Here is a 16,309-nt window from a genome sequence, read left to right as displayed (position 1 = left end):
AACATACTACATCTGATGGCATGGCTAGAGAGCTGGCGTGTGTTGCTTTGATGACACATGTTTGGTGACAGTTTGGAGGAATTTTGAGTGTGGTTTTATGAAGCAAGAACATTTATAGCAGACAGCACCATAATTACAGATTGCAACTTGCACTAATTACTGGGTAGCATGTTTAGGGAACAGTCCCAGTAACATAATATAAACTGATGTTCTTTTATGTATTCAAAAAGCCAGGAGAAAGAGACTATTGTTTCACATCTTGGGAGTACTGAGCATCCTGGAGGTCACTGGGGTCCATTGACCACTTGGCCTGTGAAAGTAGGGCCTTTTTTTATATTCCTAAAAATAGATTTGGAGTCTGACTTTACCATCCTGGAAATCTTCAAATTTGTTTGTAATGTAAAATGAAATTTTCAGGTTACTTGGGGGTTAGGGTATAGGTTTCTCTACAGATTTGCTGCTTCTGCAAGATCTCTTCAAGCTGGGGATTTCCTGAGCCTTCCATGGATCTGTAAAGGAGGACATGGGGAAATGCACATTTGTTTAGACAGCCTTTCCTGGATCCCTGCTGCCAAGAGAAGACTGCCCATTGCAGGTGCTGCTTGTGCAGAGAGACAGCCTGATCCCTTTTATCAGCTTCTGTCAGCACCTATCTCTTCCTCTCCTAGACTGAAAGTTTGGTAGTTGGTTGGTTGCTGCTGGCATCAGAGGTCTTTTTCTAGATTTCATTTCTCAGCCCTTCTGTCTTTTAGGCTTGGGGAAAGGGCCCCTTACCTTTCTGTGCTCTCTCCATCTTCTCCTGATGAGCATACAGAGTGCCTCAGAACTGATACCCAGCCTCCACAGAAAGACAGCTTCCTGAGTCAAAAGTGAGAACAGCTTAGATTTGCTTAGATTTGTTAAGGTCTAATGCCGAGTTAGTGAAATATTGGAGTTGGAAAGAACTGATCATATTTAAAGGGAAGAGGTGATGTGCTCTAGTTTTGCTCCATACTATCTTTCATTTTCTCTTTTCTTCCTCCCTTTTTCCTTGTGTCTTTCCTTTTCTTTATGCAGATGTATTGTAAAATATGCCATTTATTGACTTGTTTTGGGGCTGTTGCCAGAAATGGCTGTAGATCTGGGGTTTTGTCCAAATCCTGTTAAAGTCAATTGAATGTAATGACTCCACTGACTCTCAATGGAAATAAATTGAGTTGCTTGTAGAGTTTGCAAGGGCTGGCTGAGTTATCTCAGTATTTTAATATCTATATGGTTGTGTATAATTCTTCTGAGACAAAATACTGAAATTTTGAAATCTGAAAATCCTTCTCTTGCTTTTATCTGTCTTGTTAAAAATATGTAAGATGCTGTCACAGCAAGCTATGACAACAAAAAGATCTCACAGTTAAGAGTCCAGATAAAGCTAAAATAACTTGCCCTTCTGCACATCTACATTTTAAGAGTCTTTAATTATGTGATCGCATATAATTTAAAAATAGATACCCCTCATTTGCATTTTTTCATCAACCACAGATGATGTGTAATGCTGACAGTACCAGAAGAGAATGTCCTTTCCTGCATTGCAAATAAAATGAATGCTAGGAAATTGTACACCAGTTGCATCAGATATTGTGCATTTAATGCATTGTTAAGGTGTCAAGACAATTGGATGACTCCTGTTTTGAAATAAACAGTGATAATAAGAATTGCTTAGAGTTAAGTTACAGTATCAATTGTTTTGCTGACTAGTGATTAGTACCTTACTGAAAGGAATAAAATATTTCGCACATGGAAACACTCATGATATTTCATACTAGCTTCTGATTTACTAATGCTTGACCAAAGACAAATAATAGAAATAATTTACAAATAGGGTTCTTGCACAAGATTTCATATTCCTTTAGAGTACTTTGAAAACAAATTATCTTGTCTTTTTGACTGTATCTTTTTGTTTGAGAACTAATACAATTGCAAACACAAACAGTTCTTAAGCAGGAAACAGTCAAACCAAGAAACTGTGTAAGTCTCAATTTTTACATCTGATTGAGAAACTGTAAGATGAACTACAACCGCCTTTAAAGGACACTGTCCACAGAAAGAAAAACAATTTGCTCAAAAGGAAAATGAAGAGTTTTTAGACTGAATTTGTTACCTTCTCCCTTTGTTCTGCATTTTAGTAGTTAAGACTCAGATCATGAGAAGCTGTGATCCCTGTAACTTCCGCTGTGGCTGATGAGATGATAAAGTGCTTTGTTCTTTTTCAGATTATTTTTATTGTTGTAACATGCAGGGATTCTTTGGGTGAGGCATTACCCAAAAGTAAAATGAAAGGCAGTTTCTTTTTTAAGGAAATTTATTGAAAGATGTATTTTTTGAAAGAAAGATTAATTATACGAGGTGCAGAGTGTTGCCTGCTCCAGCACATGGCTTCCTATATTTCTCCCCAGGAAAACCTGACAAATACGAGTTTGTTCACTGCCTAGATGGCAGGTATGCATAAGCATCAAATTCACTGAATTCTGAACATCATGGACTTGCTGCTTAGTAAGTCTAATGCATCCAGTGAGTCTGATGTGTCCAGTTTGACACTTGGAGCATACGCATGGAGTCCAGGCTGTACTTCTGTGCACTGCAGAACATAACATGTGGCTAATTGGGCAAGGACAACTTGGCCATGCCTAGGTCTGCATATGTGCAGGGACTGTTGCCCAGGATATCCTGAATCTTAAAATCCCATGTAAGTGGGGAAATGCTTGTTTCCACTGGGGTATAATCTCCATTTAGAAAAAGAGGAGCTCTTGAGAGAAATTCCAGATGTGTAATATCCATAATTCGGCAAATCACATGAGTGTGTGCTGACAGTAGGTTCTTTAAGCAGTCCTTGTAGAAATATTACAGCAAGACATGTATATATACAAGAAAATAAGAGTAAATATGCAACACTGGAAAGAAACCAGGATGTTGTATATTAGTGCATATTAAGTAGCAGAAGAATTACATTATGTACAGTGTCACAGTATATTTGTTGTATTTCACAAAGAGATAATTCAAACCCATTTATAATGCTTGCATAATCTGATATATTTTTATTGCTGAAACTCTTCCACCTTAGCATTTTTCTCATATATATTAGATATACCGTTAGGATTGTTTTTGTGTTTTTCTTATTTTCTTTTAAATTATCTTTCAGTTTTATATTTAATTCTTTTCTAATATTTACAAATATTTCAGCAAGTGAATAGAGGGAGTGTTGCTCATTAGCAAAAATATATACAGTGCTGAACAGTGTAAGTGGAAGCCTAAAAAATGCCCCACTTGTCTGATAGGCAACCTTTAGTTCTATGTTTTAGCACTGATGTATTTAAAGGTACTGTTTCTTCTCCTTTTACATCTTTCTTATCAGGACTGCTGTTCGAGGTCTTAGGCATGCAAGTTACAGTGCAGAGCATGATTTCCTTCATACGACTAAAGCTGCATAGAGGCACATGTATGAAATAATGTGCAGATCGAGGCTTTAGAGATGGGGAAAATCACTAGACATGCTGATGTAAGTAGAAACAAAGACTTAAACCCTAAGTAAGAAGCTAGGAGAGTTCCAATACAAAATTTTTAAACAAACTACAATACTAACAAGCAGCACTGTAAAAACAGGGTCTTTTGTATAGACATTATTAGCACTAAAATAAAGGTGCATAGTACATTCTGGGGCCCCAGAGCCAATAAGGTTCAGACATGAAGTATGCTTCCTTCTGAAAGAATGCGTTATACTGCTTTAATATCTACCTCAAAACATGAGTTTAAAAAGATTCTAGTATTTAAAAGAGATATCAATTTAAAAATCATGTTGTTCTCTGGAAAAAAAATATATAGTTATTACAAATATTATTGATTACTGTAGTTGAGAAATATTTGGAAAACAGTTCCTAGTTTTCTTCTTCAGGGTTTTTTTCTTTATGGATTTGAACAGCATTTAGACTTATATAGTGTGAGTGTGCACTCAGTTTCATTGTTTTCCCTGTACTGCTAAGTGATTTTCTGTCCTTCTTTCTTCAGTACATTCACACATCAACAGAGGAAGAAAAGATCACAAAAATAATAGACAAATTTCTGTAAATCTTAAAAATTGACAGAGATACTCAGAGGAAACTATTCTCTGAAGAAATTACTTAACCTCCTTAGGTTAATATATCAGACATTAGAATATCTTAATAAGCCATTCTTTCTGCACTGTGGTGCATTCTGAAAGAGGCATCGTTAAATCCTGTGCAGCTGCTAACGCTTGTGCCAAAGTTTAGACTGATCTAAGTGAGGCTTAGAAGCTATTTTTAGCATACAGATGAGTGATACTATCCCAAGTGTGCTTTATGTCTTTTAACCTGATGTGCTGCTTCTGAAAATGTGATACTATCATGTAAAACAAAATACCTACTATCAACAAGCACTGTTTTGTTCTCTGCTTATATTATGCTGTTTTAATTAGCAGTCTGAATATTAAAAAAGGCATTGCTTTCTGACCTTTGCATGTTGAATAGTTGGGAAATAATTTGTTTGTTTTTAGTACTGCTTGGCACCAATTTCCTGCTTTTCAATTGTATGCCATTACAAAGTACATCTTCTTTCATTTTCTGCTGTTCTGACGTCATCAAATTCTAGTCAGTGCCCCATTCTACAGTGTCCTTGTTGCTAAGAGCCTTGACTATCACAACGCAAAAGGCAGTATGTGCATGTGAAGAAAAGAATCTTGTATTATTTCAAGCTTCCTCCTGCTGTTTTTGGTGTGCTCCATCTCACAGATTTGGGAATTGAGAACTCTCATTAATCTCGGAGCTCTCTGGCTTAAGCCTTTGGGAATGGAGTGCTTTCTAGACCTTCAGTTTGCTGATCCCAAAGATGCACCCAGGTGCAGCATTGTTTACTAAAGAGCGAATGACACATTTAACAAAGCTGCATTGCTGCCTCCATTATAGTGCTTTGTGTGGGTACATCTGAGGAAAGAAAATGCATGGAGGAATGTGAGGTGGACAATAAGGAAGCCAGGTGAGGATGACTGTTAGGAGGAAGAAAATAATGCAACAGAAAAGGAAAAAGTGCTAAGAAACTAGAGGATACAGCAGGAAAAGGAAAAGAGGAGATGGAGGTGGGGGGCGGGGGGGAGAGATGGCATTTTTGATAATTCTGTGGATCATATTCAGCACATCTGTCTTAGTGCAGTTTGATGTTTTGTCATAATGCTGACATGGTGCATCAATGTAGCAGTTTGTAATGCAGCATGATAAACTCACAATGTGCTATTTTACAGGTCCTCAATAGCTTCTGGACGGTTATAATCAGGACGATAATACCAATAGGGTAATGCCGCAGGTGAGGTGTGACTAGATGAAAAAGACAGCGTGTGATGAGAGATAAATGGAGAAGAGAAGACAGAAAAACTGGAAGAAAACTGAAGAAGGGAGGCTGAGAGGAAAAGGTTAGTGCCCAGACAGCTTTACAGAAACAAACCCTTGTTCAGTTACTGGGAGTAAGTACTACTGTCAGAAATGCTGTTCCAAGTGGGCCAGGAAAGCTAAACTAACTGATCTAAGATGAAAAAGGGCAGGTGTGTTTGGAAGAAGTAAATTTGAGTAGGGGAAAATGAAGGTATTGTTTAGTACAATGCTACATAAAAATGTGACAGGATATGGTATGAAAAACCTATGCTGAAAAAATAAGATTCACATTCTGTAGCAATCTGAGTAGATATAACCCAATATTCATCAACACACAAAACATGTCTGCTATTTGAAAAATGAAGATTACACTTTTTTTTTTTCAGGGGGACATACAGCTCAGCAACTATTAACTGGGTACATGCAAGGTGTTTAAAAAAGCATGCAGATATAGCCAGTTTTTTTTTCTAAGAGAATTTGCAGGGAGGGAGGAGGATTTATTTTTTAACTAGAATCTTTTTTTTGCTTTCCTCTTCCATTCACCATTTCCCTGATACTTTTTTTTGCTTTTTTGGCCAACATGAAATTCAGATCCTTTCTTTTCAGTCTCTTCTATCTTGTGTTGTCTGAATTAAATGCTGTAATATTAGCTGCTACAGTTACTGTCATTGGACTTCATGGGTGGCCTGAGCAATTTTTGGAGAATGGAGCTGGTTCTTTTCTCACTCGCAGTAGTATAACTCTGTTGGCTTTGGTAGAGTTGCTCATGATTCACAATATTGTGAAAGGAGAATTGTGCTTGCTCTTTTATGTGTTCTTTCATCTCCATGATGTTTCTGCTTACATGTATAATTGATTTTCTGGGAATTATCTCCTTCTGCTGACAGGTAGACCTAGGAACTTCCTAAGATGGAAACAAATTTAAGCACTTTTTAGGTCACTGAATTCAATCCACTGCTGTCACAACATGATGTTATATAATTTCTTTCATAAATTGATCAGGCTGTGCTTTAAACATTTATTAAGATTCTATTGCTACTACAATTGGTAAATGCAGACAGAAAGTTTAGTTATGTCCTATTTAAATTCAAACCAAAAACTGAAATAATTTTCAAATGCTCCAAAAGTATTTTGTTTTCTTACATATGCCCCACTTTTCAGTACAGTAGCATTGATAAAGGCTTCATTCTTGAGAGAGATTGGCTCAGCTCACAGAAAGCCTGGTTTCAAAATAACAGGCATACTTAGAAAATGAATGCTGTGAGGGTACCATGCAGTTTTTTATTCGTGGTCACATCTCTCACAGATTTTAGTGGGAGTTACAAACAATCATCTGACACTAAATTTGATTTTTCCATACCTGAAGTACAACACTGAAAGTCAATTACCTAGGGAGAAGGATGTGGAACAGGTGTGTACAACTCAGCTGAGGATGGATTACTGCAGATTTCGACTTAGAAATGTTGGACTATCTTCTGTTTACCACTCCAACTTAGCAGATTCATTCCTTTTACAGTCAGATTTGTCCCTTGCTTACAAAAGTCCTAGGCCTAATAGGTATGAAGCTGAAAATATATCCAAGAAGCAGCTTCCTTGTAATTAAGGCACAGATGAATGGCAGAGCCCATTTTTTCTCTTATAGTAGTGTGAAATAGAGGTGATTTGACTGCAGCCAACAGAATTATGCTCTTATCTGCGAATGCTACTGTGATACTTCCATGTCCTGCATATCTGCCCCTTTGTAAACATGGAATATAGCTCTTATTCTTTGCACCTTGTTCCCAAATCTCAGCTATACACCTGACCATAGCAACCCCACTGCCCTTACTTCCCTCTGCAGAAGCTTGGCTCAGAAGTTGCATTTGGTACTAGGGAATTCCTTGGCAGTTACCATTTATCAGCGGTAACTTTGGTTTGCAGCAGCTGGAAAATGGTGGCTGCAAATCACAAAGCGTGGGAGTGAGGAAAAGGTGTGTAAGTAGTGAAAGCCAAGCAGCTACTCCAAACTGTAGCAACCAATTGGCTGTGACACTGCCCTGATGGTTGTTTATCCGACCCTTTGGCTACTATGTTTCTGAAATTTCTGATGCAGAAATAGGTGTACAGTTTGCATAATGCAAGTACAATAAGCCTAATGCTTTTAGCACTTGGACTAACTGGAAATGCAGAGAGTAACTGTGTAGTAAGTTTATGCAACACTTTGTAAGAGTACTCTCCTGGTTTTGCACAGTAAATGTGACAATTCCTGGTAATGTTGGAATTGCTTTGCAGGTGCAGTGTAGGCTTAGTGTGTTTGCTCTGTGGACCTGTTCGGGATTCCTGGACACAGGACATCCAGGTTGAGGCTGCTGCGCATATGCGGTAGCATCCAAACTGACAAGATTACCAGGTACCAACAATCCCAGACAAATACAGACAGTCCTCAGAATCCTCCTGGAGAACATTTCTGGTTGGAAAAGAGGACAAATCTAAGACAACCTGTATGGATGATAGCCATATTTAACCACGTCTGCAGACCATCTTTTTACTGCAACAGCTTCCTATCCCTATAGCCAATTCTTTCTTATCTGCAAACTTTCTTATCTTCTTTATCCCACCATATGCTTACATGAAGAGCAGTTGACAGCCAGGAAGCTGCAGTGTACACCATCTCTGAGCTCTGCGGTCAGCGCTGCTCAACCCAGTGTGCGTTCTTGGATTGTTGAAAGGCAGCATTGCCTCTGGTCATGATCTGCTGCATGCTCGACAACATGCTAACCACGTGTTAAGGTGAAAGCAGTGAGGCAGGTCAAACTAGTTTCTTTCACCCACGCAGCATGCTGGGCCAAAGGAATTGTTTGGTAAGCTGTATGCTGCGCAGGCCTGATGCAGAGGTTTGGGGAAAGTCTAGTTTGTCTTGTCCTAGATGCTTCCTAGCCCTGCAACTGCACAATGGTGAGATGTGTTATTCTGAGGCTTAGAGTTCTGGTAGATGGTCTCTGGCAGAGTTCAGTTTAAGACATTACCGCATTTTTATGGTAGAGACTCCAGGTCACAAGCTGGCACATTACAAACCTATCTACTTTCATTGTTGTGCTCTACTAGAACGAATATGACCTCAGGCAACTGGGAGAAATAACATCTTAAAACACTGCAGCTAAATCTGCCAGAGCCTGTTGGTCAGAGCCTTTAGTTCTTAACTGTGAGTGGGAAGAATCCTTGCCTGAGCCCACCTCTCCCTGTATTCCCACAGGTCTGAGAATGACCATTCCAGCCCTCACTGTCATTTTAGATCCTCTGTGATCCCAAAAGTCTACTCTTTGTCTGTATGGAAGATAATTGTTACAGTTGTTATGACTTAAGAAGGCAAGCAGTATGTTTAAAGAAAGTTTGAAAAGTCAGTGATACTGGACTAAGCAAAAAGTGATGGCTGCTCTTTGGAAGAAGTGTTGAAGAAAAGATTGTCATAGAACTTTTCTAGTTTATGTCATTTGAAAATGGTTTATGACCCTACTGTGCAGTTCTTAGATAAAACTCCCATACATTTTAGCAGCTGTCTGTTTCACTAAAAGCAGTAGACATAGTAGAAAAATATGTTGAGATCTTCCACCATATGAAGAATAAAATGATATGACATCAAACTAAAAGATGAGGTTTTTATCCTAGTTTCACTAAGAAATTATGTTTATTTGATATCGCTGTCTTTATGTGTGCATCTGTTTGTTTCTGGAATAGAAGATTGGAAACAGGAATGGGATCTTTTCCTTTAAGTAATGGTAAACTCTTACTCAGCTGACCATGTTTTATGGAATTTTGCTAATAAAATTTGGTTAAAAAGTCAATCAACCATAAGACACAAGTTGTATGGAAGCCAGACTTCAGTGGTTCTGATGTTTACACAAATACTTACCAGGCAGTTGATTATGTTCAGCAATGGATTGAGTTGGAATGACTTGAAACAGTTACAGATGCTGGCGACCTGCCCTGGCCACTTCCTACAGGTTACCATTCCCGCAGCAGGGATGGCTCTGTGGCTCATGCATCAGCACCTGAATTGCCATATTTTGCAGAGTGGCCTACCAAGGTAAGCCAAACATCAGTTTCTGTTCAGGCTAAAGCTTTAGTGTTCCTTCTTTGGGGGACATCTTCCAAGGGAGATAAAGGTAGACAATTTTTCAGTTGCTGAAGCTTAATCTAGTGACAGAAGTATATGGATACCTTTAACATTATGTTCTTTAAGGGAAGAGAATTTATAAATTCTTGCTGTGAAAGATCAGGAACCCTTAACAGAAAGTGGAAGTTGAAGCAGATAGTTTAGGATTTATATGACAGTAGATTTTCTCTTTGGTAAAGTCTGCCATTTTCTGAAAAAAAAAAAAAAAGATGAGTCTATTAATCATAATACTTTATTTTGTAAACATGATTTTGTTTCTATTTGATATTTCAATACTATATAACAGTTCAAAAATGTAAAATGAAAAATAATTTGACAAAAATCACTGCATTTAATTTCAAAGATATTAGGTATCAGCATTATTATCAGTTCTCTGTATGAAGGGTGCATCACCTATGATAATATGTTGTACAGTGTTATTGAGAAGTGGATTTCTAGGACACAAACAATAACATCAACATTTTTCCACTGAAATATTCTAGACAATGGGAGTGTGTTCATATATATGAAAGGCCTAGTGTCTAAACTTTTGTTGGAAGGTGAAATGCTATACATGTGTGTGTGTACATATATCTATATATATCTCAGAATTTTTCTTCCCCCAACACAAACACCTTTTTCCAGGCATGTGAATTAAGTAGAATTTAGGGTATAATATTTCCAACCAGTCTACTGTAGTATATATTCACTGATATTAGCAGCTTGCAAAGACAAAATTAGGAGGCTCTGTGACCCATTATGGCAGCTGCTATATTGGTAGGAAATTGTCTGACGGAAAGCAAGTTGGAGACTGGCCGCTTGCCTTGGCACCTGCTCACGGGCACATCCTCCGAGTTTTGAGTGCTGCCACACTCCCATCGCCGATGGCCGCAGAGAACGGTTCTTATTTTTTGCTTGTTTGTGATACTACAGCGGTTGCATTTTTGAACTACGCTGAAAAAAAGAGCGTAGGGCTGGTTAAGGACGGATTGTTTTCCGCAGTAAGTAGCATTATTCCGTGACCGTTCGCCCAGCGCGCGCTTCAGGCGCGATGCTGAGGGTGCCGGCGGGGCTTGCGGTCAGCCCGCCGCCAGTTGCCGCCTCGGCCCGCGCTGGCCCGGGGGCACCCGGCGGGGCCGCGCCGCGGGCCGCCTCCCGCGGGGCTGCCGGGCCGGGCGCGGGGCGGCGGGGGAAGCCGCCTCGCCGGCGGCAGGTGGCGGCGGCGGCTCGGCGCCTTTAAGGCTGCGGCTGCCGCAACCCGCCGCCGGAGCCGCCGCCGCTGGCGGAGCATCCTGCGCCTGGGAAGGGCTGTCCCCGCCGCCGCCGCCGCCGCCGCCGCCGCCGCCCGGGGAGGCATGGCGGAGGGGCCGCGCGGCCCCGCTCGCCCCGCTCCCAGGTGAGGCGGGCGGGCAGCCGCGGGGCGAGCGGGCCGGGGGCGCTGGCGGGACCCGCGCCGCGCCGGGCGGGGCGGCCCCGGCTCCGGCTCTGGCTCCGGCTCCGGCTCCCGCCCCCGCCCCGGGGCGCCCCGGCGCTGCCGCTCCCCGAGCCGCCCCCGGGGCGGTGGCGCTGGCCGGGGCCCGGGCGCGGAGTGCAGCGGCTTCCCGCCGCCCCGGGGGCGGGGGTTGAGCGGCAGCTCTGCGGGCTGCGCCGCGCCGCGCCGGGACGAGAGGAGGTGAAGTGCGCGGCGGGCGGCGAGCCCCGAGCCCCCTGTGCAGGCGGCGCGTCCGGGCGCTCGCGGCTCCGCGCTGCCGCCGCCTCGGCGGCCCTTCCACGTCGTGCAGCTCAGTACCTCCTGCAGGTGGGGCGCCTCTTTTTTTTTTTTTTTTTTTTCCTTTTTTCTCCCTTTTTTCCTCTGTTGCTTTCTGACTAAAAACTTCTTGCAATGTTCGAGGAAATCAGTGTTTTAGATAAGCGGTATTGCAACACATGGTGCACTTGTGTCCTCTTTTTATGAACAGTATGTTTGATCTTTTGGTTGCTTTGGTGTCTAAGAGCAGAAAACAAAGTGGAGTTGGGGTGTGAGTATCCTTATGTGGAAAAAAGTGGTCTTACGCTGTGGTTAGCCTGAATTTTTTGTGTGTTCCCATAGCATTGTTGTGACACGGTGGGAAAACTTCCTGCATTTCTTACTGGGCTAAGAGATCAAATGCGCTACATGTAATCGAACAGGGGCAACAGAAACAACAGTCAGAACCAACAACAGAGCAAAACGCAAATATTGCAGATGTTTTATTGCTAAGCTTATTACAGAATGTACAAACAGTCGGTAGTCCCAGGCTGTTCGTCGCAAATGAGTGTGGTAAGTCTTACAAAGATTGGATTTAGCTTTCAGTTTTAAAGAGATCAAGAGAACATGAATCCGAATGGGGTGTCCTGGTATCACAAGCAGCTTTAAGGAGTAATCTTATTTGGTAATTGATCAAACTTGTCTTGAAATCCAGCCTTGAAAAAAGAGAAAGGCTGTGGGCCTTACACCTTAATCTGTACCTCCTTGCTATGCCTTGTGGTTATATGGGAGCATTTCTTATCTTTCCAGTGAAAGATTGATGTGACTAAGGAAAATGGTGAAATGAGGTAAATGTTAAATTCTGTTGGTGGTACAATGCTTGGTAACTCTTGCTCCTTTACACTCTTTCAGTAAGTGCTGACTTGTTTCTGTCAGAAGTATATAATGGTTTCATATTGGGGATGAATGAATGTGCACTCTTAATATAGTTTGTTTTTTTATTATTATTTTCAAGTAAAAACAGAATTGAAGGAAAATTGTAGAATTTTAAGACCAAATGAAGAGAAAGGATTATGTTGGGCATGCTCTTGCTGAGTACGATTGAAAAGCTGTATTATCTTTTCCAAAATTAATGGGGTCAAGAGAGCAATTTGACACTCTGCTGGACATGTGTAATGAATAACTTGCTGAAAATCATTTCAGTTCTAGATATTTGCTGGTATTTATTTACATAAATATCTAACTGAATGGTTAATATAGTAATCATAGGAAATTACTGTTAGGAAAAGATCACCATTAAATAACTAATGATAAGGAAGCAACCTTGTTTTCCTGAAGTACAAAGTAATTACACGTCACCTTCCCGCCTTTCTCCCCCTCCCCCCCTCGCTCAAAACCTGTGTCAGCTGACTGAATGGTAATCAATGACTATGCAGTTTGGGGGATAAAGTATCTACTCATATATAATCCATGAAGTTCTGTATCTTGATCAGACTTTGCTGGACAGCCATAACAAGATACTGGGGCAGAAAAAATGGTGTAGTTGAAACTGCTTTTGACTTACTAACTTTGGTCATTTTCCTCAGGGCAAAGAATTCATATGTAATCAAAAGGTTATTCTGTTTCTTTTAAAATATAAAGTTTGGTTCAACAACATGAAACTGTTTTTTTTTTTAACAGAAAGAAAATAACTAAATAACAGTTAATTTTCATGTTAAACGGGATACAGTTGGAAACAAAGATATGAGCAAATGTTTATAGCTGAATTGTTCTTTCATCTCATATAAAACATGTTGTTTACACCTGAATCTTAAATTGAATTAAAATAGAGCACTCTTAATTTGTGCAAGTAAAATGTGAAATTATTCCTGGACTTTTCTACTTAATGTATTGAGACAGTATCTTGATAAAGCATATACGAAATCACCTTCTGAAAACAATATTGCAAGACTCTCATGAGTCCAACCATAGAGGCTGAGTGAACAGTTTCTTCTCTGCTACCATGATGCTTCCTCTCGCATTGGCATCATGGTTCTGTTGTTGCTGCTTAAACGGATGAGAGGTATATGTACGTAATACTTCGGAAAGTCAGATCATACACTTCCACACAACTCATTTTTTCTTAAAAAGGATTCCTTGTACAGGCTTTTTAAAAGAAAGATTAGTTGTTTTAATTCATTTCTTGCAATGGATGTTTGGGAGGTTTTTTGCTTAATTCCATCATCTCCTGTCTTAAAATGAACACCTGGCATGTATTGAAATATTCCTTTATTAGAAATATCTAATAAAATCTTCTGGTGCTAAGGAAACAAAACAAAACATGGATTCCTTTGTCCAAGAGATTATGTTAACATCTTCAAAAAAACAGGTACTAGTAGAGTCACTGCAGATTAATAAAATTGATAGGAGAATTGTTACTTTTTAGTCAAAAGGATGAAGTGGGTGTGATTGATGTTCAGTGGTTTTGCTATTTTTCTGAAGAGATTTGGCTTCAACAAGCATTTTGGCTTCTTTACTTTTATACACTTCAGGAATTAAACTGATGCATTTTTTTTTTCTTATGTGGTCCAAGAGAGGACTTGCTTACTACAGATTAGATGATGTAATAACAAAGTTCTTGCCCCAGCAGTGGAACCTGTAATAGGCACCATACAATGCTTATTAGTTGATTTAAATTGGAAAATTTTAAATGTATTTGATTGTTCTGTTCCTTCAAGCTGAAGAGTTTTTAAAAATTAAACCCAGTGTCTCTAGTGTTTTAAACTGCATAAAAAGCAAATAAAACTTCATTTATATTTGTATCTTCATGGTCAATGGAGACAAATGGAGAAATACATGGAAAACTCAGTGTAAAAATACTTAAGAGAGCATACTGAATATTCAGGGTAGTATTTGAAAGTGGCAATTTTAATAGACGAACATTAAAAAGTATTCAAGACTAGTATGCTGCTGAGCTAGAATAGGTCAACAGATGAACAAGCACCTGTATTGAAACAGAGTTTGGTGCAATACATTGCAATGTGTGTACATTAATATTTTAGTTACGAGTAAGAGTGCACTTCTGAACTGAATCTTGATCATTCCCACTTATGCACTTGTGTTGCATAGCAGTCCCAGCGTATGCAAGCTGGATTCCTTTCGGATTAAACCAAGCAAGAAAATGTGCTCTGAGAGCACATTGAATATGCTCTAACAACTGCGGAGTCCTTGGGACCAGATTTACAGCTAGTCTGAACTAAGCACCTGAAATCCGTATCAAATGGATGGAGGTTTCGCTCAGCAGGTCTGCTTCTGTTTGTCCAGCACTATTTGCTTATATAGCCTTGGCTTCTATTGTAGGTGCTAGTCAGAGAATCTTTTCACATAATTCACTTAATTTCAGATAATTCAGATTCTGGGGGGAAAAAAAGGAGGGGGAAGAAAGAGTTCAGGATCATTAAATTCTCTGCTTTTAAATGCTGAAGGACAAAAGTGTTTGATTGGCTCCTATCTGTTTGTAATATACTTCTTGTTAAAACTCTAGGTTTAAGTGCAAAACATATTTCAATACATTTATTTACCATTTTTCCAACACATCTAGAATGTTTTATTTAAGTCTTTAGAAAGTTATTTTTAGGTGGTAGACTTTCCTTTCTTTCATTTGTTCCAGTTTCTATCTAATTGCACTGTAGATGCAATTAAAAAAAAATTAATAGACATTTCTATTCCATAATGCACATAAACTAAAGGTGGACATAAATGCATTGTGTAGTTGTGTTAATTTTTGCTGACCATTAGGTCAATATAGTAACATAAAATCACACTAGCCTCTAAGATTTTATTTTATTTTTAGTTCTTTTCTTCAATAAATTCCCCCAAAGTGACAGGAGTTATTTAAATGACTATTAAAAATCATCTAAATCAAACCATTTGGTTGTATTTTTGTTTTTCTTTTCTGTTCAACTTAGTACAAATTGACTTTTTATGAGTTTGTAACCTTTGCCAGGCTTTGAATATAAAACACATCACAATACCATCGAACCATAGATGTGTGTCAGAAAATTGTGGTTTCTGGGAAAATATTCTGTCTTACAAAATACTGGAGACTTAGGAGAAATTACTGAAATGGTTAGAGACTGACATTTATGTTTGGAATTGTTTAGCTATTTATTTAGGCCTCATGAACTACATAAACAATCGGCATCTGAAAAACTCTTTAGCTCTGATGATAGGAAACTTTTCATGGTGCCATGAAATTGTGCAAAGCTTAGACTTTCATATAAAGAAGAAAAAACTCCTAATACCAGAGACTACGTGCTGTCACAAAAGACAAGCTCTCAACTATGAACAAAGTGCAGATTGGGAGCTACTGTCTCTGTAAAGTATACAGATGTAACACTGTAGCGAGGTCATCAGTTCCTGAGGCTTTTCTCTACTGACCTGAAAAATCTCTCTACTATAGTTACCTGATTTCATTGTTTTTTGAAATCCTGTCAACAGCAGTCAGGCTGTTAAAACTCATCATTCTTAACTGCAGAACTTTGGGTGAGAGTGAAGGCTTTTGCACAGGCAGTCGGAGCCTTGGAACAGACTCCCCTGGAGTGGAGGGATCCAATAGCGGAGACTGGGAAGGGTTTGATAATGTTTTAAAGTCCCAATATTCCTCCCTGCCCTTTCTTTGCAGATAAAATACATATGACTTTAGACAGCAACGGTCTAAGTTTGGGGATAATTTTATTCTAATAAGTAGAAACATTGAACAGGATGAAAGTTTTTAGTGAATAATATTTCAGTTGGTAAATTAGCTGTTGGAAGCATTTTTTGTGGCTGCTTAAGACAGTTAAATGGAGAATGGACTGAAATTTTACACTGTTTCTTTTCACAGGCTTAAGAGCTATGGCTTCCTTCAGCAACCTGACTATTGGTATTGCTCTTGCCAGTTTTGCCGTGTTCCAGGTCCTGTTCCATGTTTTAAGTTCTTGGGTGTCAACACGAATAACTCCTGGTTTTAACAATCTCAGCCAAAAAAGGAAGATTGAATGGAATTCAAGGTAAAGTATGCAG

At 39.5% G+C, this 16,309-nt stretch overlaps 1 protein-coding gene across 7 annotated transcripts in view; it reads left to right on the top strand.

Annotated features, from left to right (window-relative positions):
• The window catches only part of TLCD4 (TLC domain containing 4), a 45,107-nt gene that overhangs the window by 5,506 nt on the left and 23,292 nt on the right, over positions 1-16,309 (top strand). For 3 of the 7 annotated variants that reach the window (XM_067300890.1, XM_067300889.1, XM_013961333.2), the window contains 3 exons: positions 3,386-3,529; positions 5,282-5,449; positions 16,131-16,296. In XM_067300890.1, coding sequence (XP_067156991.1) covers positions 5,389-5,449; positions 16,131-16,296 — 227 coding nt within the window. In that variant the 5' untranslated portion in view covers positions 3,386-3,529; positions 5,282-5,388. Of the gene's footprint in view, positions 1-3,385; positions 3,530-5,281; positions 5,450-11,162; positions 11,339-11,802; positions 11,840-16,130; positions 16,297-16,309 lie in introns of those variants that run through there. The other 4 variants (XM_067300892.1, XM_067300891.1, XM_067300893.1 and 1 more) reach the window with 3 other exon arrangements.

The sequence above is a fragment of the Apteryx mantelli genome, chromosome 8 (genome assembly GCF_036417845.1).
Source record: "Apteryx mantelli isolate bAptMan1 chromosome 8, bAptMan1.hap1, whole genome shotgun sequence".
NCBI classification, from domain to species: domain Eukaryota; kingdom Metazoa; phylum Chordata; class Aves; order Apterygiformes; family Apterygidae; genus Apteryx; species Apteryx mantelli.
The sequence above is the reverse complement of the archived record's forward strand: the minus strand, read 5'-3'. Positions and strand labels throughout refer to the sequence as shown.